The sequence below is a fragment of the Ambystoma mexicanum genome, chromosome 4p, assembly GCF_040938575.1.
Source record: "Ambystoma mexicanum isolate Mex_15411 chromosome 4p, UKY_AmexF1_1, whole genome shotgun sequence".
Taxonomy (NCBI): domain Eukaryota; kingdom Metazoa; phylum Chordata; class Amphibia; order Caudata; family Ambystomatidae; genus Ambystoma; species Ambystoma mexicanum.
Genome location: NC_090927.1, coordinates 1,100,440,088 through 1,100,458,557, shown reverse-complemented (window position 1 = coordinate 1,100,458,557; position 18,470 = coordinate 1,100,440,088). Strand labels below are relative to the sequence as shown.

Sequence of the window (18,470 nt, the reverse complement as noted above, 5' to 3'; positions counted from 1 at the left end):
CTGTGAGTACCTGGAGGCGTAATCTGAGTACTGGGAGTTCTCCAGAGTTGGGAACAAGTCGAGCTCTGGGAAGCCCCATTCTGCAAAGACGCAGAGTAGAATGTCCTCCCGTAGCCGCCACTCGTGCACTACGGGTAGGGGGAAGTCTCTGCTAAGTATGTCTGCCACAAAATTGAGTTCCCCTGGAACATGTTGTCAAAGGAGAACATTTTGCGTTTGAGAGCCCACATCCAAATGTTTTGCAACAGTTTGGACAGCCCTAAAGAGTGAGTGCCACCTTGTTTTTTTTTTTTTTTTTACTTTATTGTTGTTTTAATCAATATAAATCTTGACTGTTCAACAAAAGATACATAATATATATATAAAAACAAAATTCTTTAAATAAACAATCAAGAAATCCTTTAACAAATAAATATAAAGCCAAGCAAGAATAAAATATCAACAAAATAAAATCAATGTGCAGCAATATGAACAATAAAAAATCATCATTTTGACTAATAAATGCATGCAGTCTTTAGCTTCAAACTATATGAAAAGTTGAGAATTGCATATCTAACTCTTTGCATCGTTGTATGAAACAAAATTTCCCAGAATCGATCTACGTTGAGATCTTTATAATCCTCAAACAAATGTTTAAAATGTATCACTCTCAAATGATATATGATGACACATTCTGTGCATTGATGTTTTGTTGTTTCAGGCACAAGTTTACAAAATCGACATTTCAAATCACTTGTTGGAATTAATTTACGTGAACACAATAACTCCTCTGTGGGCCATAAATTCAGGCGAAAACGTAAATAATCACCCCGCTGATGCGAACTGGGAAACTGCATCAAATATGTTTAAGCCATGCCATAACATTTCATTGCAAATGGGTTATTCATAAACTTGATATTTGCAGCATGCCTATCTAGTTTGTATCCACTCAGCCTTCCAAATGCCTATTTTTGCTTTATCTGGATTCTCCAATAACAATTTGAGTGTGATATCTGCATTAACAATAATTTTCTCTGCTTTCCTTCGCCATAATGACGGAAATACGTCTGTTGATTTCAGTAGGTAATTTGCCAGTACATGGAATAATGCATTTTTGGATTCTAGTAGAATACATTTCCGATAGAAGGAACATATTTTCCATTTATGAACGGCATGCAATATTAGGCCTAACTCATGTCTTATTAGGCATATAGGTTCTGACTTTGGAAGGTTGAGGGTATGTTTGCAGTATTCTCCTTCCATTTTTGCCCAGTAATTATATAATCTTTCCGGTAATGTTTCTGATCCATATGTAATTACTGGTTAACTTTCTGTTTATAGTATATCAAAATAGGGAAAGCCGAAAATGTACAAAATTTAGCACTAATCACACGAGCTTGCGAGATTGCTGTTTGCAATTTATGTTTGATGTGTAGATCTAGTGCTACTCTGCCTGGCTTGTTAGATATCAATGTGCCCAGATATACGTATGCAGGTTCAGATGTCAGAAATATTTTCTGCAGTGGCCACTTATGTTTTGTATTACGCTGTTTAATATTACCAAATTGAATTATTTTGGTTTTTGCAACATTAATCGACATGTAATTTTTCTGAGTATAGCAATCCAGTGCACCAAGTAACGCTCTTAACCCATTTGGTGTTTTTGAGAAGAGCGCCATATCATCCGCATAGAGGAGGCATTTTACATGTGTTCCATCAATTTTCGGAGAGTCTGGTTTGACATTAGAAAAACACTCATTGATGTCAGCAATAAAGAAATTAAACATGGCTGATGCCAACAAGCAGCCCTGCTTCAAACCACAAGCAGTTTCAACCGAGTCTGTTAATAAAACATCCGCAAATAATTTAACCTGGATGAAGGTATTTGAATATAATCCAATCACCCATTTTAGTATGTGCCATGGGCATCCCTTATCCATTAGTTTTTTGTATAAGAGTTCTCGTGGTATGGCATCAAACGCCATCCGGAAATCTATAAATGCAGTGTATAGTGGTTGACCATGTTGCCTCATTTTATACAGTACACTATTTATGGTAATAATGTTGACTCCTGTCCCAAGTTCGGGTATAAATCCCGTCTGAAATGGATCTCGCTGATTATTTGCATTGAGCCATGCATTGAACTGTCCAAGAACTAATCGTGCAAATATTTTCCCCGGGCAGTCCAATAACGCAATTGGTCGGTCCGACTTCGGATCAGTTCTACTACCTTCCTTAAATATCGGGACAATTGGTGACTGTTTCCATGATTTCGTGATATGACCCACTACGAAGGCATGTTTGAAAATTCGATACAATATACCTGCCCATTCCTGTGGATGCTTCTTCATCATACCGTTGTGCAGGCCATCGGGTCCCATTGCTCGAGAATGGCTCAAGTTATTAATGCAGGGCATAATATCTCCAATTTCAATATGAAATGAATGAGATCTGTTTATTAATGATGTATGCCATTCAAATTTTTCAAAAGGAGAGATGTATAATCCTCTGAAATATTTTTCCAATTCTTCTTTGGGAATGGCATTAATTTGTACTGCGCTCTGATTTTTGGATATGGCATTGAGACAAGCCCATATGCCACTAGTAGATTTAGCCAAAATTTGTTGAGCATCGCTTCGCTGTCTTGTTGATGCCAAAGATATTTGCGATCTTTCAGCCAGACCTTGTAGGCCCTCCTTAGTTGTTTTTTCTTTGCTTTTTTATCTGTTTACTTGCCAGTTTAACATCCGCAAATCATTTTTTAGTACAGCTTTCCAATGTTTTAAGGCGTAATCAAAAGGCTGGCAGTGCTCATACTTGATGCTCTGATCACGCAATTTGTGTTCTTTGAATATCTGCATTAGTTGGACAGAACATTCTCTGCCATTCAATGAAGGGGATCAGAGGGTCTTGTCAATGTCAGATATATACTGATCCAATTTACATCGATTCCAGTGTAGACAATTACCCCCATTATTTACTATCAAATTTGTACAATGGTCAGTTCGTTGAATACTCTGGGTGCTTGTTGGCATCATACAGGGCAAATGTAGAATACTATGGTCACTTTGTTCTGATGGTCTAATTTCTAATGAAGTTACATTCTTTATAAAACCAGAGTTTACACATATATAGTCCAAAATGGATTTTTGATAACCTCTATTCCAAGTGAATTGTGCAGGTACATCACTCTCTATTGTGCCATTTAGCATTATGAAATCTCTTATTATGGAAGACCATTTTATTTCATCACATGTGAATTCTGAATTGGTATTCGTGATGAGATGCAAATTTAGATCTCCCATGATTATAGTATGTATAATCTCGGAGTCCAGGAGTAACATATCTAGTATTAAAAGTATATTTTCAAAAAACATTTCTGCTGGTACTGATTGTTTGCTCCAATAAACATTAATGATGGCAAATGTTATTGTACCCTTAGTTACCTTCACTATTTGAAAGCACAGTGATGGTGATGGATACAGTACACATTTTATACCTGCAGCTTTTTTAACTGCTATCAGAAGACCATCTTTTGGGCGCCCTAGTAGTTGTTTTGTAGCGGGCGTAATTGCAATAGTATGAGAGTCCCATACTGGGGCTCTCATCAACCAGGTTTCCTGAAGTGAAATGATATCATGGGTGTAAAGTTCAGATTCCCATGAATTGATAAAATGCTTATAGCCGCTTGTATTCCAAAAGACCATACTCGTATTCTCGTTGGTCACCACTTGTTATGACCTACCTCTATAGGATTGCATATCTGTGATTTGGTTTGCATATTGGCTTACTTGTTCCATTTCCGTTCTTTGGATTGGTTTGTAGATTCTCATTATTGGTTTTTCTATTTGCGATATCAACACTGGATTGTTTTGGGTTAAAATAAAACCCAGATTAAACAAGTCTAATTTAGCTTGCCATAATATGTTAGCAACCAACCCTGATCGAACATATATTTTAGCTTCATCTAAATTGTGACTGTTATTGAACTCCACTAGATCGATGTCCGTTATCAAATTCTTTAGTAGTGGAATTTCTGAGCAGATGTTTAGTATACTCGCTCTGTTTAACACATATTGGGCACCTGGCAAGTCACGACATTTGAGTATCAAACAATGGTGATGTGTCGGGCACCCCCAGAATTAGAGCTCTCGGATCAAGCTCATTGGGGCGGGTGAGCACCCTGGACAATTCCGTGCAACAAGCATTCCAGTAGGTGCGGATCCGGGAGCATGACCACAGGATATGGAAGAAGGTGCCTTCCTCCTCCCCACAGCGGAGACCGTTCGGGTTTGTTGCCCTTTTCCAACCCTACAAGACGGTCCGGGGGTAGTATACTCTATGAAGGATTTTGAGTTGCACCAGCCTGACCAGCCTGGCCACCTCTTGCAGATGCATTAGGACCTGGATCCAGTCCTCTGGATCTATTCCACCCACTTCTCTTTCGCACCTGGTTTTTAATCTTGATAACTCGGGGGTGGCGAAGGATGTGATGGCATTATAAAGAATAGATGTGCATTTGTTGGGGATGTGCGCGGGGATCATATTGCGTTCTATCGGTGTAAAGTTGGGGATCGCATCATCTATGGGTATATGGGTCTGGAGGGCATGGGTCAGTTGCGTGAAATGATATCGTTCAGTTGTGGCCAAATGGAATTTGCACTGCATGTCCTCGAATGAGGCCAATTTCCCATTTCTGAGGACATCTCCAACCTTCAGGATTTCTGCCCTCACCCATCGCGGCCATGGTTCAAGTTTCCCCAGCTCCTGCAGGTTACTATTTCGCCATAGGGGTTGCGCTGCAGTTAATTTGTTTCCCCACCCAACTCTTGCACTAATTCTTGAAATCTGGTTTGTCTTGGTGTTGGAGGAATGAAAGAGAGTGACTCATTTATACAAGTGCATTGATCTTCACCTAGCATGCCTTCTCTTATCGGTTCTTCCTGAGCTACTATTTTAATAGACGATATGTGTTCTTGATGTTCAGTGGTGATGTTACAACTAATATCTTCTTGCAATTGCATTAAATCTCCAGAGTTTGAACAAATGTATTGGATCTCTTGAGAGCGCGGACTGGATTTGCTGGATAAATCCATAAAATCCAGTGCGTCCTCATCCATTTCTCATGCTAATGTTAATTGTTCATGGGCTTGTCTTAATTTCCTTTGCACCGCTACAGTGCAGCCAATTGGGTTCAAGGGAAGTAAGGAGATGTCTGGTATTAACGGCTGTTTCGCCGCGATTAAATGTGTTTCATCTACTGTGCAGGCAGTAATCAGTGTGGTATCCGTTACTTCTCCCGATAACGAGAACAATCTCAAATCATTTGTGGTTCGTACATGCAAATTATCCTTCCCTAAGGTTAACTCATTCACTTCGGCAGCTTCGATAGTGTTTATATTAGACACTTGGTTAGTTATGCTGGTTAATTTCTCTGTTGCTAAATCCGGCGCAGGCTTGCCAGATTTTCTCTTTAGACTCATTTGTGCAAAACATTTGTATGTCAGATGTAAGTGATAAAGAACGACGCGCTAGTAAACCAGTGTGTCTTGCAGCAGATGATAGATTTTTAGCACGCAAGTTAAATACACTTACTTGAGGCGTTTTTTCTTGTTCTGTTGCCAACGGCTGTATTGATTTAACTGGCAGCATTCCAGTTTTTAAAGTACATTTTTTGGGCCCATTACTACAAAAAAAACACACACACACACACACAGTATAGGGGGTTAGCTTCTTCCTCCCGTACGACCGCTAGACAGCCAGACAGCGAGCAAAAACACTTTGCGAAAGCACTTGTGCGACTGCGCGCGTGCGAATGCGCGTGCGCTGTGCTTTTGTGTTTTCCGGTATAGACCAGTTTTAGTGTCTTCTATATTACTGCAATCTATCGCAGTCTATTGGCCCAAAGGCCGGCTTTCATACCCAGCCTATTGCTCAGCTTGGCTCCTTCGGTCGTGGTCACATGACGTGTTCGACGTACTGGTTCCTTTCTATTAGAAAAATCCAAAGGTCTGAAGCGAGATTCTCAGCCAGACAGCGAGCGAAAACACTTTGCGAAAGCACTTGTGCGAATGTGTGTGAGTGCCACCTTGTTTGTTTAAGTAGTACACGGCTGTAGTACTGTCCGTGAGGACTAGAACTGTTTTCCCCTGGAGGTGCAATTGGAACGCCTTTAGGGCCTTGAACACTGCTAGTAGTTCCAAAAGGTAGATGTGATTGGATGCTGCGCCGTGTGCTGTCTGTTGAAGGAGGTGAGCTCCCGAACCCGTTGGCAATGCATCCGTGGTGAGAGTGGCTTCTACTGTGGGGGTGGTGAAGGTTTTCCCCTGCAGAAGGTTTTCCCTTGACCACCACTGCAGAGACTGAACGAGGGCTGCCAATACAACCACTAGATCGTCCCATTGGCCGCTGGCCTGATACCAATGTTTCGGGAGCGACTCTTGCATGGGGCACATGCGCAGGCGAGCATGCAGAACTAGGTAGATGCAGGAAGCCATCATCCCCATCAATCGCATGGCTTTGTGTACGGTTACTTGGTGACTGGCTACATAGTGAGGGATCTGGAACAGCATGTTTTGGACCCTCTTGTTGGAGGGGAAGACGAGTCCGTCTTCTGTCCGAATTAGAGCCCCCAGAAACTGTTTGACTTGGCTGGGGGTTAGACTGGATTTTTTCTCGCCGATAGAGAATCCTAGGTTGAAGAGATGATCTACCGTTCTCTGGGTATTTGTTTGGCATGTTCCATATGAATCCACTGTTATGAGCCAATCGTCGAGGTAAGAATTAACTGGGATGGACTGCCTGCGTAGGTGAGCCGCTACTAGCGCCGGCACCTTCATGAACACCCTTGGGGCTGAGGCAATGCCGAAGGGGAGAACCTTGAACTGATAGTGGGTGTCCTCTATCATGAGCCAGAGGTACTTTTTTCGTGCGCTGGCAACCTTGAAATATGAAAGTATGCATCTTTCATGTTCAATGTGGCTGTGTAATCCCCCGTTGTAGCAGTGGGATTACCTCCTGAAGTGCTGTCATCCTGAACTTTTGAGGTCTGACAAACTTGTTCGCAGGGTGCAGGTCTAAAACAGGGCGCATGGTTAGATCCTTTCTGGGTAAAAGGAAGTACACTAAATAAATACCCTTGTTTACCTGGAGAAGGGGGACGACTTTGATGTGCCCTTTTCCAGCAGGACCTGAACTTTTTCCAGCAGGATACGCAGGTGTTCTGGCAACAGGCATCCGATTCTCGGTGGGTGGTAGCGAGGTGGTCGGAGAAACTCGATACAAATACCCGTGGGCGACGGTCTTAAGTACCCACTGATCTGAAGTGATCCCCTCCCAGGCGTGGATGAAAGAAGGCAAGCAACCCCAACCAGGGAAGCATGGGAGGGGGCCTGAACCAGCGAGTCACTTTGAGGTGGAGGCCAGGGAACCTCTAGGGGTAGAGTTTCTGCCTCTACCCTTGCCCGTCCGAGAGACTCTTTGTTGGTATTGGAAGTTAGCAGAGGATCCTTGACCGGAGAACCATGAATTATTTCCGGAGCCATATTGCCCCTGGGGCGCGCGGGAGAAGGATTGGCCATGAAAGTACCAGCGTGAGTTGGAGCCTCCACACTGGTGAAAGGGCTTAGCCGTGATCTGGCTAAGTGATTTCAAGGTCTCGTGTTCTTTCTTTGCCGTCTCTAGGGCATCGTCAACCGCCTTCCCGAAAAGTTTTGATCCTCCACTCACTTATTAATTAGAGAGGCCCGAGTCTCGGGTCTGAACCCAGAATTTTTTATCCAGGCATGTCTTAAGCGGGGTACCCTGTGCGAGGGTGCGTCCAGCGGTCTCAGCCGAGGCCAGAGTGTCCTTCAGTACGTTTTGGGTTACTGGTCTGCCTTCAGCCACGACCGCCAGCAGGCGTAATCGGGTGAGCTCTGGAACGTCCTGAAGACCATCCTGCACTAGGCCCCACTGGACAGCACTGTAACTTGCCAGTAGCATGCTGTTATTTGCAATCCTTGTGGACTAGGCTGCAGAGGCGGTGACCTGCTTGCCCAGGGCGTAAAGCTTCTTACAGTCTTTGTCCGTAGGGGATTCTACTGAGGACAGGAGGTACCACTGACCTTTTCCGAGTGGTCGTAACGACTAAGGAGTTGGGTGTGGCATGACCCCTGATGTAGAGGGGGTCTGAGGGCAATGGGCGAAATTATTTCTCCACCTGGGTGTCAACTACGCGAGTGAGGGGGGGGTAACAAAGAAGGGCCACATGCTTCTTTATAGAATTCAGTGAAGGGATAGCTTGGCTAGTTGGAGCCTTCTCCTTGAGGATATCATCCACAAAGTCTGAGTCTGGAGCGGTTTCGTGCGTTGCAATTTTAAAATGGTCGGCTGCTCTTTTTAAAATGGAATTGAACAACATCTGGTCGCCCACAGGTGACAACTCTCCTTGTGGAGAGGTTGTAGGGGGATCGAGACAGATATCGTCTGGGTCGACAGTATGTGTCAGTGTAAGCCAAGGGCCCTGATCCTCAGTCTGGTCTCAGTGGGGCCTAATCAGATGGGTCCTGATCAAAAGGCTTACCCTCTTCATGACTCCTCCTGGTTTGGGTCCTAGGCGACCTGCAAGCTGCCTTCCTGGTGTCCCTGTGCAGAGGTGGGGAGTCTCTGCAATTTGGAGGGGATGGGGCAAGAGTCCACTTCCCTAGGCTTCTTGGGTATAATATACCAGTCTGAAAAGTCAATGACCTGGAACATTTTGTCCATGTATTGCTCACATCTTTCCCTAGTCCATAGGGAAGAGGCTGAATGGTCAGCAGGAGGAAAGGGTTCCTCAAAAGTGGGATACTTTCCAAATAAGGCCTTAGATAGGGGCTGAGGGGCTTCAGAATAGACCTCTCGACGAGGGGGGGTGCCCTCGTACTCCTTGGCCGCCAAAATGATCTCCGAAAGGCTTTTGCAACGTTTCGGCGGCTGTATAGAGGGTTTCAACGAGCCTGAAGGTGCAGTCGCGGTCGGTAACGTCCATGGTCCTTCGGCGCTTGTGCATTTTTGGATGGCCGGTCGGCGACAGATTTTTTGTAGAGGGAACGCCCAATCCAGCAATCCAGAAGAGTGCAGAGTCGCAAGCCGCGCAAGCGGTTGTATGGAGGGTGTCGAACAGCAAGGTTAGGCAGGGGCCGCTGAAACATTCGACGGACCTGTGGGCATTGAACACTTCAACGACTCTGTTGAAGAGGCCTTAGGGGTTGTGCTTTTGTACATGTGGTACGTGGCTGCCCTTGCCACCGGGGTGCGACTTCCCCATAACAGCGCCGGTGGCCTGTCTATCGGGGACGGGCATCTGGGAGCACGCAGGCTCCGCTGAGAGGTTGATGGCTTCCAAATTAGAGCCATGGCTGCCGACAGATTCCTTGTCGTCCGAAGTGACGGCACCAACGGGTGAAAGGTCTTTGGCCTGCATAGCATAGGCCACCCACCGTTTAATCTGCCTGTCTTTAAACGTCTTCGGTCGAAGAGCTTACAGGCCTTGCATGAGCACTCGTTGTGGTCGCGAGGAAGACACCGATTGCATTCGCGATGTGTGTCCTTCCAAGGAAACATGCCGTTACACGACGGGGAGAATTTAAAGGGAGTCCTCTCCATAGCATAGGGGAGCAGCAGCCAGACCAAGAAAAGAAAAAGGGGTGAAGGAAATACATTCTCAGCGAGGAACAAAACCTAGCGCCCCACTCTCCCTACTGTAAGGGCCTGGCCATATGGCCGAGGCCACGCGGTCGACCGTCGTCGAGCAGATGAACAGTAGCCAAGCAGATGAAGATGTCGCCTGCGGCAGGAAACCCACGAAGCAGTCGGCGAAAGTTGACGAAGTGATTGGACGACGGTAGGAATTGGAAATAATCTTTATGCAGAGCCCGTAAGAGTTTATATTGCTAAACGACCAACTAGGTTGGCAGAAAAAAAAAAAAACTATCCAAATAGAATATGTATTAGAATATACTCTTTATATAGCTTTAGCAACAGAAGAGTAGTCTTTTAAAGAGTTATGAAGGGCAGTGACATCTGCATAAATCATAAAAGTTCAGGAACGCACTTTAGAGTTTAGTTCGCAGTATTTTTAGATGGGGTTTTGCGAACGCGGGCAAAACCCAACATTAATCAATGGCATGAAATTAATGGAAAAGCTTGAAGTTCTAGGTAAACGGAGCTGTCAAACTAGAAGCAAAGTCAACACAAATCGCAGTTTTCAGGTGGCACACTTTTTAGGTTTTCATATTTTAAAAAAAAATACGTATACATTTTTTTAAAGTTGTCAGATGAAACAAAGCACAGTGGAAAGCCTCTAATGAGGGTTCCATGTAATAATGTCGCCACAAAAAGGTTAAAAAAGCTGTCAAGGTCCAGTGTGAAGATGCAAGGTGTGCAGGCAGCGGCCTCTGGCCAAGGAGGTGAAGCAAGGACCCTAGATGAAGTCAATGAACTATGTTGCTGAACACAGGAGAGATGAACCAGGTGCTGGAAATTCAGTGCAGCTTCTCCGGTAGCCCAGATTACAGCCTCCGCGGAGACTCAAGGCCCACCAGTTCTGGAAAAAGTAACATGATGCATGAGCAGTCATAGGATTTAGGTACTGCCTACTGCAGGTGCACTGCATGTGTTGTGGCGTGTCACACACACGTTGCTGCAAGTGCTATTTCGATGGGAACAGGAGCCCTATTATGAGCAACTGGACTATGCCCACTGCAATGGCAGCCCGTCACTATGGGTGGGGGTGCCGCTGCCACTCGCCCGAGACTCTGGCATGACATTTTCTATTTGGCATCAAGGATAAAGCAAATATGATAAGTGTTATTATGTAGTTAGACTATATAGCTAGACTGGAGCCATCAATTATAGCTAGTCTTTGTGTGTCATCGCATTTTAGTACTTTTGCATCAAGGGTAAAAGCTAATTTAAGTGGGATTATGTAGTACACTGGCATATATTGATAGGTCCAGTCTGGGTATACTTTCTTCGGCATGGCATTTTTTACTGGCTGGGTATATTTATATGGTAATACTGGAATATTTTGGTGCAGCATGTAAGAAAACAGCCAGCACGAAAACGTTTTATATACCGGCTTATGTTGTGGGCAAAGGCATCATAAAATGTTTTGGAAAATGGCCCTGTGCACTGTTGACTTACATTTTATTTCACGTGCTACCATACAAAATTGATTGAAAACTGTATGGCATTTTACCCAATTTTTCACGAAAGTACTGTAAAAAACACAATTTTTACCATTATATAAACAGTTTAGGGGGAGGGGGAGAACTCCCCTGAACGTCACTTGATTGGTTTGGGCTCCCTCACTGCGCTAAGACGCTGCTGCAAACCAGATGCATACATTTACATACCCCTCTCCCACTCCCCAGCCACCACTGGCCCATTGTGTCCAGGTAAGTAAGCACCAGTGTGGTTACCTCGGGTCCGGGAGTGAGGTCTGGAGCGTGCCGGTTCCAGGAGCACTCCACAGTCAGGGTGTGCAGTGTGGGAGCAGCACCTTGTTCTTGCCTTAGCGAGGCGTACTTCCAGCTGCTTTAGGACGAGTCTCATCAAATGACAAACATATGGGGCAGAGCCATCTGTTCCTATAGGGATCTTGTGGGCAGATGTGCCACTGAATCATTTGGCAGAACTCTAAACAATCATCTAATCAGAATGAAAACCTTGCCTAGCTTCTGCACAGACAAACACAGGTTGTAGATTCTAGGCGTGAATCCTAAACACCCATTCAAGCTTCCGCCCAGATCCGGTCATGGGAGGCCTGAGTTTCCAACCTAGAGTCTCTGGGAGGTCATGCCTAGATTTAGAATACACATGTTGCCATGCACCAAGAAAAAAAAGCCTTGTTCCAGATTATCATTAGACTTCTATATTCAGGTCGCCATTTTAAATGCAACGTGCAGGGAATAATATTTTGTTCCCTGATTGCAAAACTGCTGCTTCAGCATGCACCCTTCAAAAAACGGCAACACAAATGTCCTGCCGTCTGTTAGATTTTAGACAAGGAGCAGAGCATGCAAATCTGCTTAGGGAAATAGACTATTGGTACCTTTGTGGCACCCTAAACTGGAAGTCTCACTGACTTCCATGGATGCCTACAATAGCTTACATCCAGTATGAGGCCCTAAGTGGGGAGTGGGGACCCATGAGAGGAAAAGCAAAAATGACAGGGGACTCACTGAGTGAACGTTTGTGACTTCCAGCCTAAAAGTCGGAAAGAAGGGAGGCAAAGGATGTGTAGATACTATAAAGACCAGCTAAAATATAAAAAAGTAACTAGCAAGAGTAGCAAATATTCAAATTAATGTCTTTCAAATGCAAAAAAATGTTCAGATAAATCTCAAGTCCAAAATGAGTCCATGCAATAGAATACAACAGTGAACCTTGCACAAATACGGATGTTGTGTTTCCAGGCAAATAACACTTTCCATTGTAAGATTTTCACAGATTTTGTTTACTTTTATACCAGAAGACAATTGAAGGCTTACTTCTTTCTCTGGATACAAAAGGTCAAATAGCTTCATAACAGGAAGGAAGTCAGCCAGTGCATTCTTCTGGATGCTGCCTGAGATGAACTGTAGCAGAACCCACATCAGGTGATCCCTGCCTTTGATGAGGCCTCGCCCTGCCAACTGGAAAAAAACACGTTTAAGTGCATGCACACACCCACAATGCATAGCTTCAAAAATATTATCTTGCCGGCCTTCTCTTTAGAGATTCTTTAATCGGAAGTTAGCTCAACTCCACAAGCTCATAGAAGAGAGCAGAATGTGTGATGGATTCGGTGGAAGAACAGCACAATTCAACCATTGTGTGCATGGGTTCCGTCTTTTACCACATGTTAATCTTTCTGTAAATTGTCTCTAGTCAATACGTTTTAATCTGGGCTGAGGTGGTTGCCTGCATTGGGGCAAGATCGCCTGCTACTCTTCTTCTATTGCAAGTACCCTCATATTAAATGGCTGGCTTGAACAAAGGGGGGTTCGTCTAAAAAACATGTTGAACTATTGTTATTGCCCAAGCAGCTGCGCTGCAAAAAGCATAATTCACAAGAATGGCATCATACGCCCTGCGTTGCTTTAAATAAGTTAAACAGTTCCCCTCAATTACATATTTAACCAAGGAAAAGGGTAGAGGAAAACGTTAATTCATCGGATAGTCAAAAAAAAGACAATTGCCAATGTATAGCGTGTGCCATAAAATGTTGTAGTGGGTTCACTCAGGTAGGGATGATCTGCACTAAGATAAAACACCATGCTGAATTGTCTACTTAAACCAGCCTAGAGTTGCAATTTTGACTCATTGCTGGAAAACAAAAAAAAACAAAAACATGTCCAAACGTTTGCTTTTGGGGGAAAAAAAAAGTCCATACGTATGGACCGTGTATAACTGTTGTAATACATCCTAGTGTTCTGGAAACAGTGAATGTAAAAGCATTGCTTAGCACACACAGCTTACAACTGTATGCTCCTCAGTCTGGTCAAAAGTATGCAAGACTCCATCCACCGCTTCACAGTAACTTAGAGATGTCATTCATTGGTTTGGCAGAATGGACGAGCACGGCATGCAACTTATACCTTTTGGTGAAGTGACAGGACCATGTGTGGGAAGCTGGCAAACTGAAAGAGCACAAAGAAAATGAGCTGGCTGGATAGGTGCTGCCAGAGCAGCTGGCTGGTGCCCCCGTCATCAAATTTCTCCTCGGTCTCCGAGCGTTCCATGGCATAGACTACCAGATCAACCAGCTGGTCCTCCAGCACAGGGCAGCGCTGCTTGTGCTGTAAGGCAGAGATCAGATACAGTATTCCAAACGTTTTGCAGCAGGCTTGTCGCCCAGAGGCATCTTAACACAGAAAGCAGAAAAGCATGAAATGAAATCTGAACTCTAGGAGTCCAAGAAATGGCATCCATCAGAGCTGCACCATTCTGAATGTAAGGAAAGCCTAACATGTTTGGCAAACGTAAAAACAAATGAATGGGGAAAAGGACATTTTCAGACAGCTACAAAGAGGTACTACTGCAGCTTCATCAATACAGAAGCATTACCCAATTTCTCCAGATGGACACTAAAGATTACTGGAAAGAGAACATGAGAATGTTAATTGGGATTTGCCAATGATCAGTTGTAGGATGTCAACAATGAATACATGAATCAGCCCAGTGCTGAAAGTGGCCATGTATAGTATGTTAAAGAGGAAGGTCAAGTTCTGAATGGAGGTACAGATGGAGAAGGCCCATTAATAAATGGCTTGAAACTCAATTTAGCGCACTGTGCACACCACACAAGGAAAATTGTGTTTTTTGAGACAAGTTAATTTTTCAATTGAGGTGGGAAGCGTGCAGAGGATAACCAGACTGATACAGGAAAATGCTAATACAATGTGCATGCCAAGTCAAGAGTTCCACTCATCCTGATGCAGCTTTCATAGGGTGCAGTCGTGTGAAATACTAAACAAATACAAATATGGGTAAATGAGCTCTCAAGCACCCAAGAATGAAGCCGGCAGTTTCCCTTTCTAGAGGCAAAAATGTAACATTTTAGTGAGCCTAAACACACTAATAATACCAATAGATAACCACCCTTACATTCCAATTTCTGGATTGTTTCTGTAGGTCTTAAGAAACAAAATCAGAAACCATTAATAAGAACATTGTCAGTAAAGAATGAGCTTTAATTTGTAATGCTAGCGTATGCTTGTTGTTTGTCTTTGCCAAGAAAAAGGGATATCATCCGTGTTTTAAAAAAATGAAGGGGGTAAAAAGACAAGATGAACAGCATCCTCACACTTGAACAGCTAAAGACAACAGAAAGGGGCACTTTCTTGAATCATGCTGTAAAAGAGGGAAGTCCAAATGCTGGTTCACCTTTTCTTCGCAAAACCCCACAGGCACACATTTACCGCACAACAGACTTCAAAAGACCAACATCCACACCACCAGCAGGGAACACACATCTTCATCTAGATGCCACGGATGAATATGTAGCAAAACGCGACAGACAACACTATGGACGTAGTCCAAATCCAACATGCAAAACTAAGGTGAGCAGGGCTTGAAATTCACTAGTCCTGAGTCTGTGAGCATTGTCCAACAGCCTGGCAAGGAGGACGGGGAATCAGATTTTTTCAGAAGAAATTATTTACGGGGGACTCTGAAGGTCTAACAGGAAAAAAGATATGTAGCAATCCTAGGCAACTGTTCCAAAGGGAACTGGCAACAACCGGTAGCAAGTACTAGTACTAACGTGATGTGCATAATCAATACAACAAGAAAGAAATGCTGTGAAGAAATCAGATCATGCAGACATGACATCTCACACCAAGAGTGAACCTGGCACCACATCAGAGCATCCCTGAAAACGATGCGTCTAGTTTATAAGCACCACCTATTTTATTAATACAAACAATAGGGTTGACCATTCCCACAAGTTATAATAGGCAAGACCGTAGAAGGAAAAACATTCTTCCTGTGAATTTGCACAACAACATAAGAATAATAATCAGAATTAACTTAATAGTGCGTTTCCCAGACTAGGGGCCTCAATAAGAGGTTGGCGGTAACCCGCTGGTGTCACTGATGGGTTGCTGCCAACTCCGTAACACCGAATCCGGTGCCCGACTTCCTGGTGCCACCGGGACATTACAAGTCAGGAAGTCAGGCACCAGATTCTGTAAGTCCCCATTCCCATGGAGTCCCATAGGTCTGCATGGGACTGGGGACTCGACGGCTTTGCCTACCATGGCTGATGCACCCGGCAGGGTCAGTCCTGCTTGGCGCAATGGACCTGGCAGACAGACTTAGTGTGGCGGTCCAGAAACAAGGGTGCCGGTGAGTTTAGCGGACCGCCACACTTGTAATGAGGCCCTAGGCATCATAAAAAAATGAGTCGAGCAGCAGCCATTTAGCACATTGTGCACACGATTGACTGTTGGGTATCCGAAATCTCATATGAAAAGTATCAATTTTTTAGGGCCCAGGAAATGTGTTCTGCGCTAAAAAGTCCATGTCTACTTTGCAATAGTACCTAACTTTAGAGAAAAATGAAGGTAACAAAAGTATCCAAGCAGTTTGCTCCCAAATCCTCCTTTCAAGGAATGCCCTTGAAATGATGCACAAGTTTGGACCATTTCTAGAATGACCGAGGTGGGCTTAATTATGAGGAACAATTATGTTTGAGGTATTCTTCCTGGTTTATTTTTGTCAAACAAGTTTTTATTGAAATGGAACAAATTACAAATATCGTTTGCATTCAGTTTCCTAATGCAATCTAAAATATATCCAACGCAAAAATGATATTTAAAATGTACCATTCATGTTGATATTTTTGATCATTCGGCTCCCACTCCCCTTTAGATATGGGTCACTTAGAACTAATTTCCTTCTGCAGAACATCAAATAATTGACTTTTGTTAAAAGCCATAACTGTTTCCATCTGGCCAAGATATACTTTTCCATTATAAAAGTCAAAAAGCTGGAAAGCCCTTAGTCCATTCGGACACGAGAGTTCTTTATTTTCCTACATTAAATTGTGCCCTTCTCAGGTTCGTGCCTCTTCATAGAAACTGCATTTGGTCACTTCAGTCTTGCCAAATCCCTCATGAGAAGAGGCACTGGTAGAGGCTGAAAAATGTACAGTGAAAGCATTCTGTGAAGGACGTTCATTTTTACCACATTCAGTCTCCCAAACCAATAGACAGCCAACTTTCTCCTCCTTCCAGAGCCACTCTAATCGAGTCGAATCATGCAGGAAAATTAGTCTTATAGGAAGACCTACTTTTTATTTGCAATATATATACACAAATACTTAATTTTCCTCTTCACCCGTTTATATTATAGCCAGTTAATTAACAGAGCGATCTGCTACCCTTTTCTGAGCAGTTCGCTATAATTCAGAGTTCAGCATGACAACCAATGGCATCGACTATGTATATATGATATGGCATTTGTAACGTGCCTATACCCAAGTGTTTGATGGCGCGACGAGGCACAGAAGGGGTAACAGAGGGAGGACAGAGACAACGATCTTACTAGGCCAAGTGACATTGAAATCGCGCAAATGCAGGGGAGAGGAAAAGTGACAAGGGAAAGGGGAGGAGGGCAGTGCTGTACATGGGATCAAAACAGTAATAAGAAGTGCGGCCAGCAAGTGGCAAGTGCAAGGATAAGTGCAGACAGCAGGTATCCAAAAATGCAGGTAGGGGGACTGTAGGTGTGTTAGGAAGAATTCTCATAAATGTGCCAATTCCACTCTACCTTAGAGCCCTCCAGCTCTTTTGTTAAACTTTGGGACTTTGAACTTTTAATTTTGTGTTTTTCCTCTTGTGTTCTTTAAATATGGAGTTTTAGGTAACTCCATAAGCATCATCTTTTCATGTTTGTTACACAGCACCATCAGTGCAGTGACACAGGGATGTCTTTTTAGACTTCCAAAAGGTTTAAATACCTTCTCTGGGATGGACTACTGTTTTCCAGAGAATGGAAAGTTAAATTGACTTTACTAGTCTTTAAATTCCTAGACCCAGCACACCCATCTTACAATAGAGTGATGGAGGGGTTACCTAGTATCCCCTGTGTCTAGAAACTCACCTAGCAGTCAAATGCTACCCTTTCCTACAGAAATGGCTGGTGGCAGTGGTTTTACAACGAACTACCATGATTTTTCCCGACCACGAACACGGGTAGCTAAAAATCGCAGGAGCCATGTTTTTCAAGATGACGCCTTAAGCCCCTTTGGTTAAACTGGTCCCGGTCTTCTTTTTCGCCGTTTCTTTTTGGAAAGGTCCTTCTAGTGTTCGTCTCTGCGCGCCAAACCAGGTTTGGTCCCTTTGTTCGTATGCCTTTGGCGGGCATTAGGACTCAAGACCGCCTCTGGTGCCTGAGTGTCTGGGGTGGGCAGGAAGTGAGGGAGGTGCCCGAAACTCCCTGTGCTTAGTCTCCTAGGAGACCCAAATGCACTCTGGCGTGATTGGCTGCCTGATTACTGGTTGAGTGACAAATAGGCTGCAATGAAAGGGAGAAAACTGTTTCAAAGGTGAGTCTCTTGGACTGGAAAGCAGAGTCGAACCCCTGGAAGGAAAGAACCGAAGACGAGCTGGAAGAGGAGGCCTCCTGCAACTCCTGGACCATTGGTTTGCCCAGTGAAGCCCTGCTGCAGGTCCGAATTGCCAAGTTCATCTCGACAGAGAAGCCCCTTCAAGGATGACTTCTTCCTTTGAGTTGGTGGGACCAATCAACTCATAAGCCACCTGCTTACCATTCTCGGAGCTGGTTAGGATTAACCAGAGGGAAGGAAACCACCTTTTGTGCTTGATGACAGCTACTCGAACCGAAGATCTTCCATTTTGCCAGCTTGTTTGACCAGTCCCCGTGCAGTGCATGAGTCCCGACGTCCTCCCTCTTGTCCCCACGACTGAGGCTCAGTAACAGCAAGATCTGCAGGAACTGCCAGGAACCAACGTCTTCAGCTG

At 44.1% G+C, this 18,470-nt stretch overlaps 1 protein-coding gene across 3 annotated transcripts in view; it reads right to left on the bottom strand.

Moving 5' to 3' along the window:
• The window catches only part of MED23 (mediator complex subunit 23), a 1,372,437-nt gene that overhangs the window by 1,110,859 nt on the left and 243,108 nt on the right, over positions 1 to 18,470 (bottom strand). For all 3 annotated transcript variants that reach the window (XM_069606687.1, XM_069606688.1, XM_069606689.1), the window contains 2 exons: positions 13,581 to 13,781; positions 12,492 to 12,635 (listed from right to left, as the gene is read on the bottom strand). In XM_069606687.1, the coding sequence (XP_069462788.1) occupies positions 12,492 to 12,635; positions 13,581 to 13,781 (345 nt within the window). The remainder of the gene's footprint in view (positions 1 to 12,491; positions 12,636 to 13,580; positions 13,782 to 18,470) is intronic.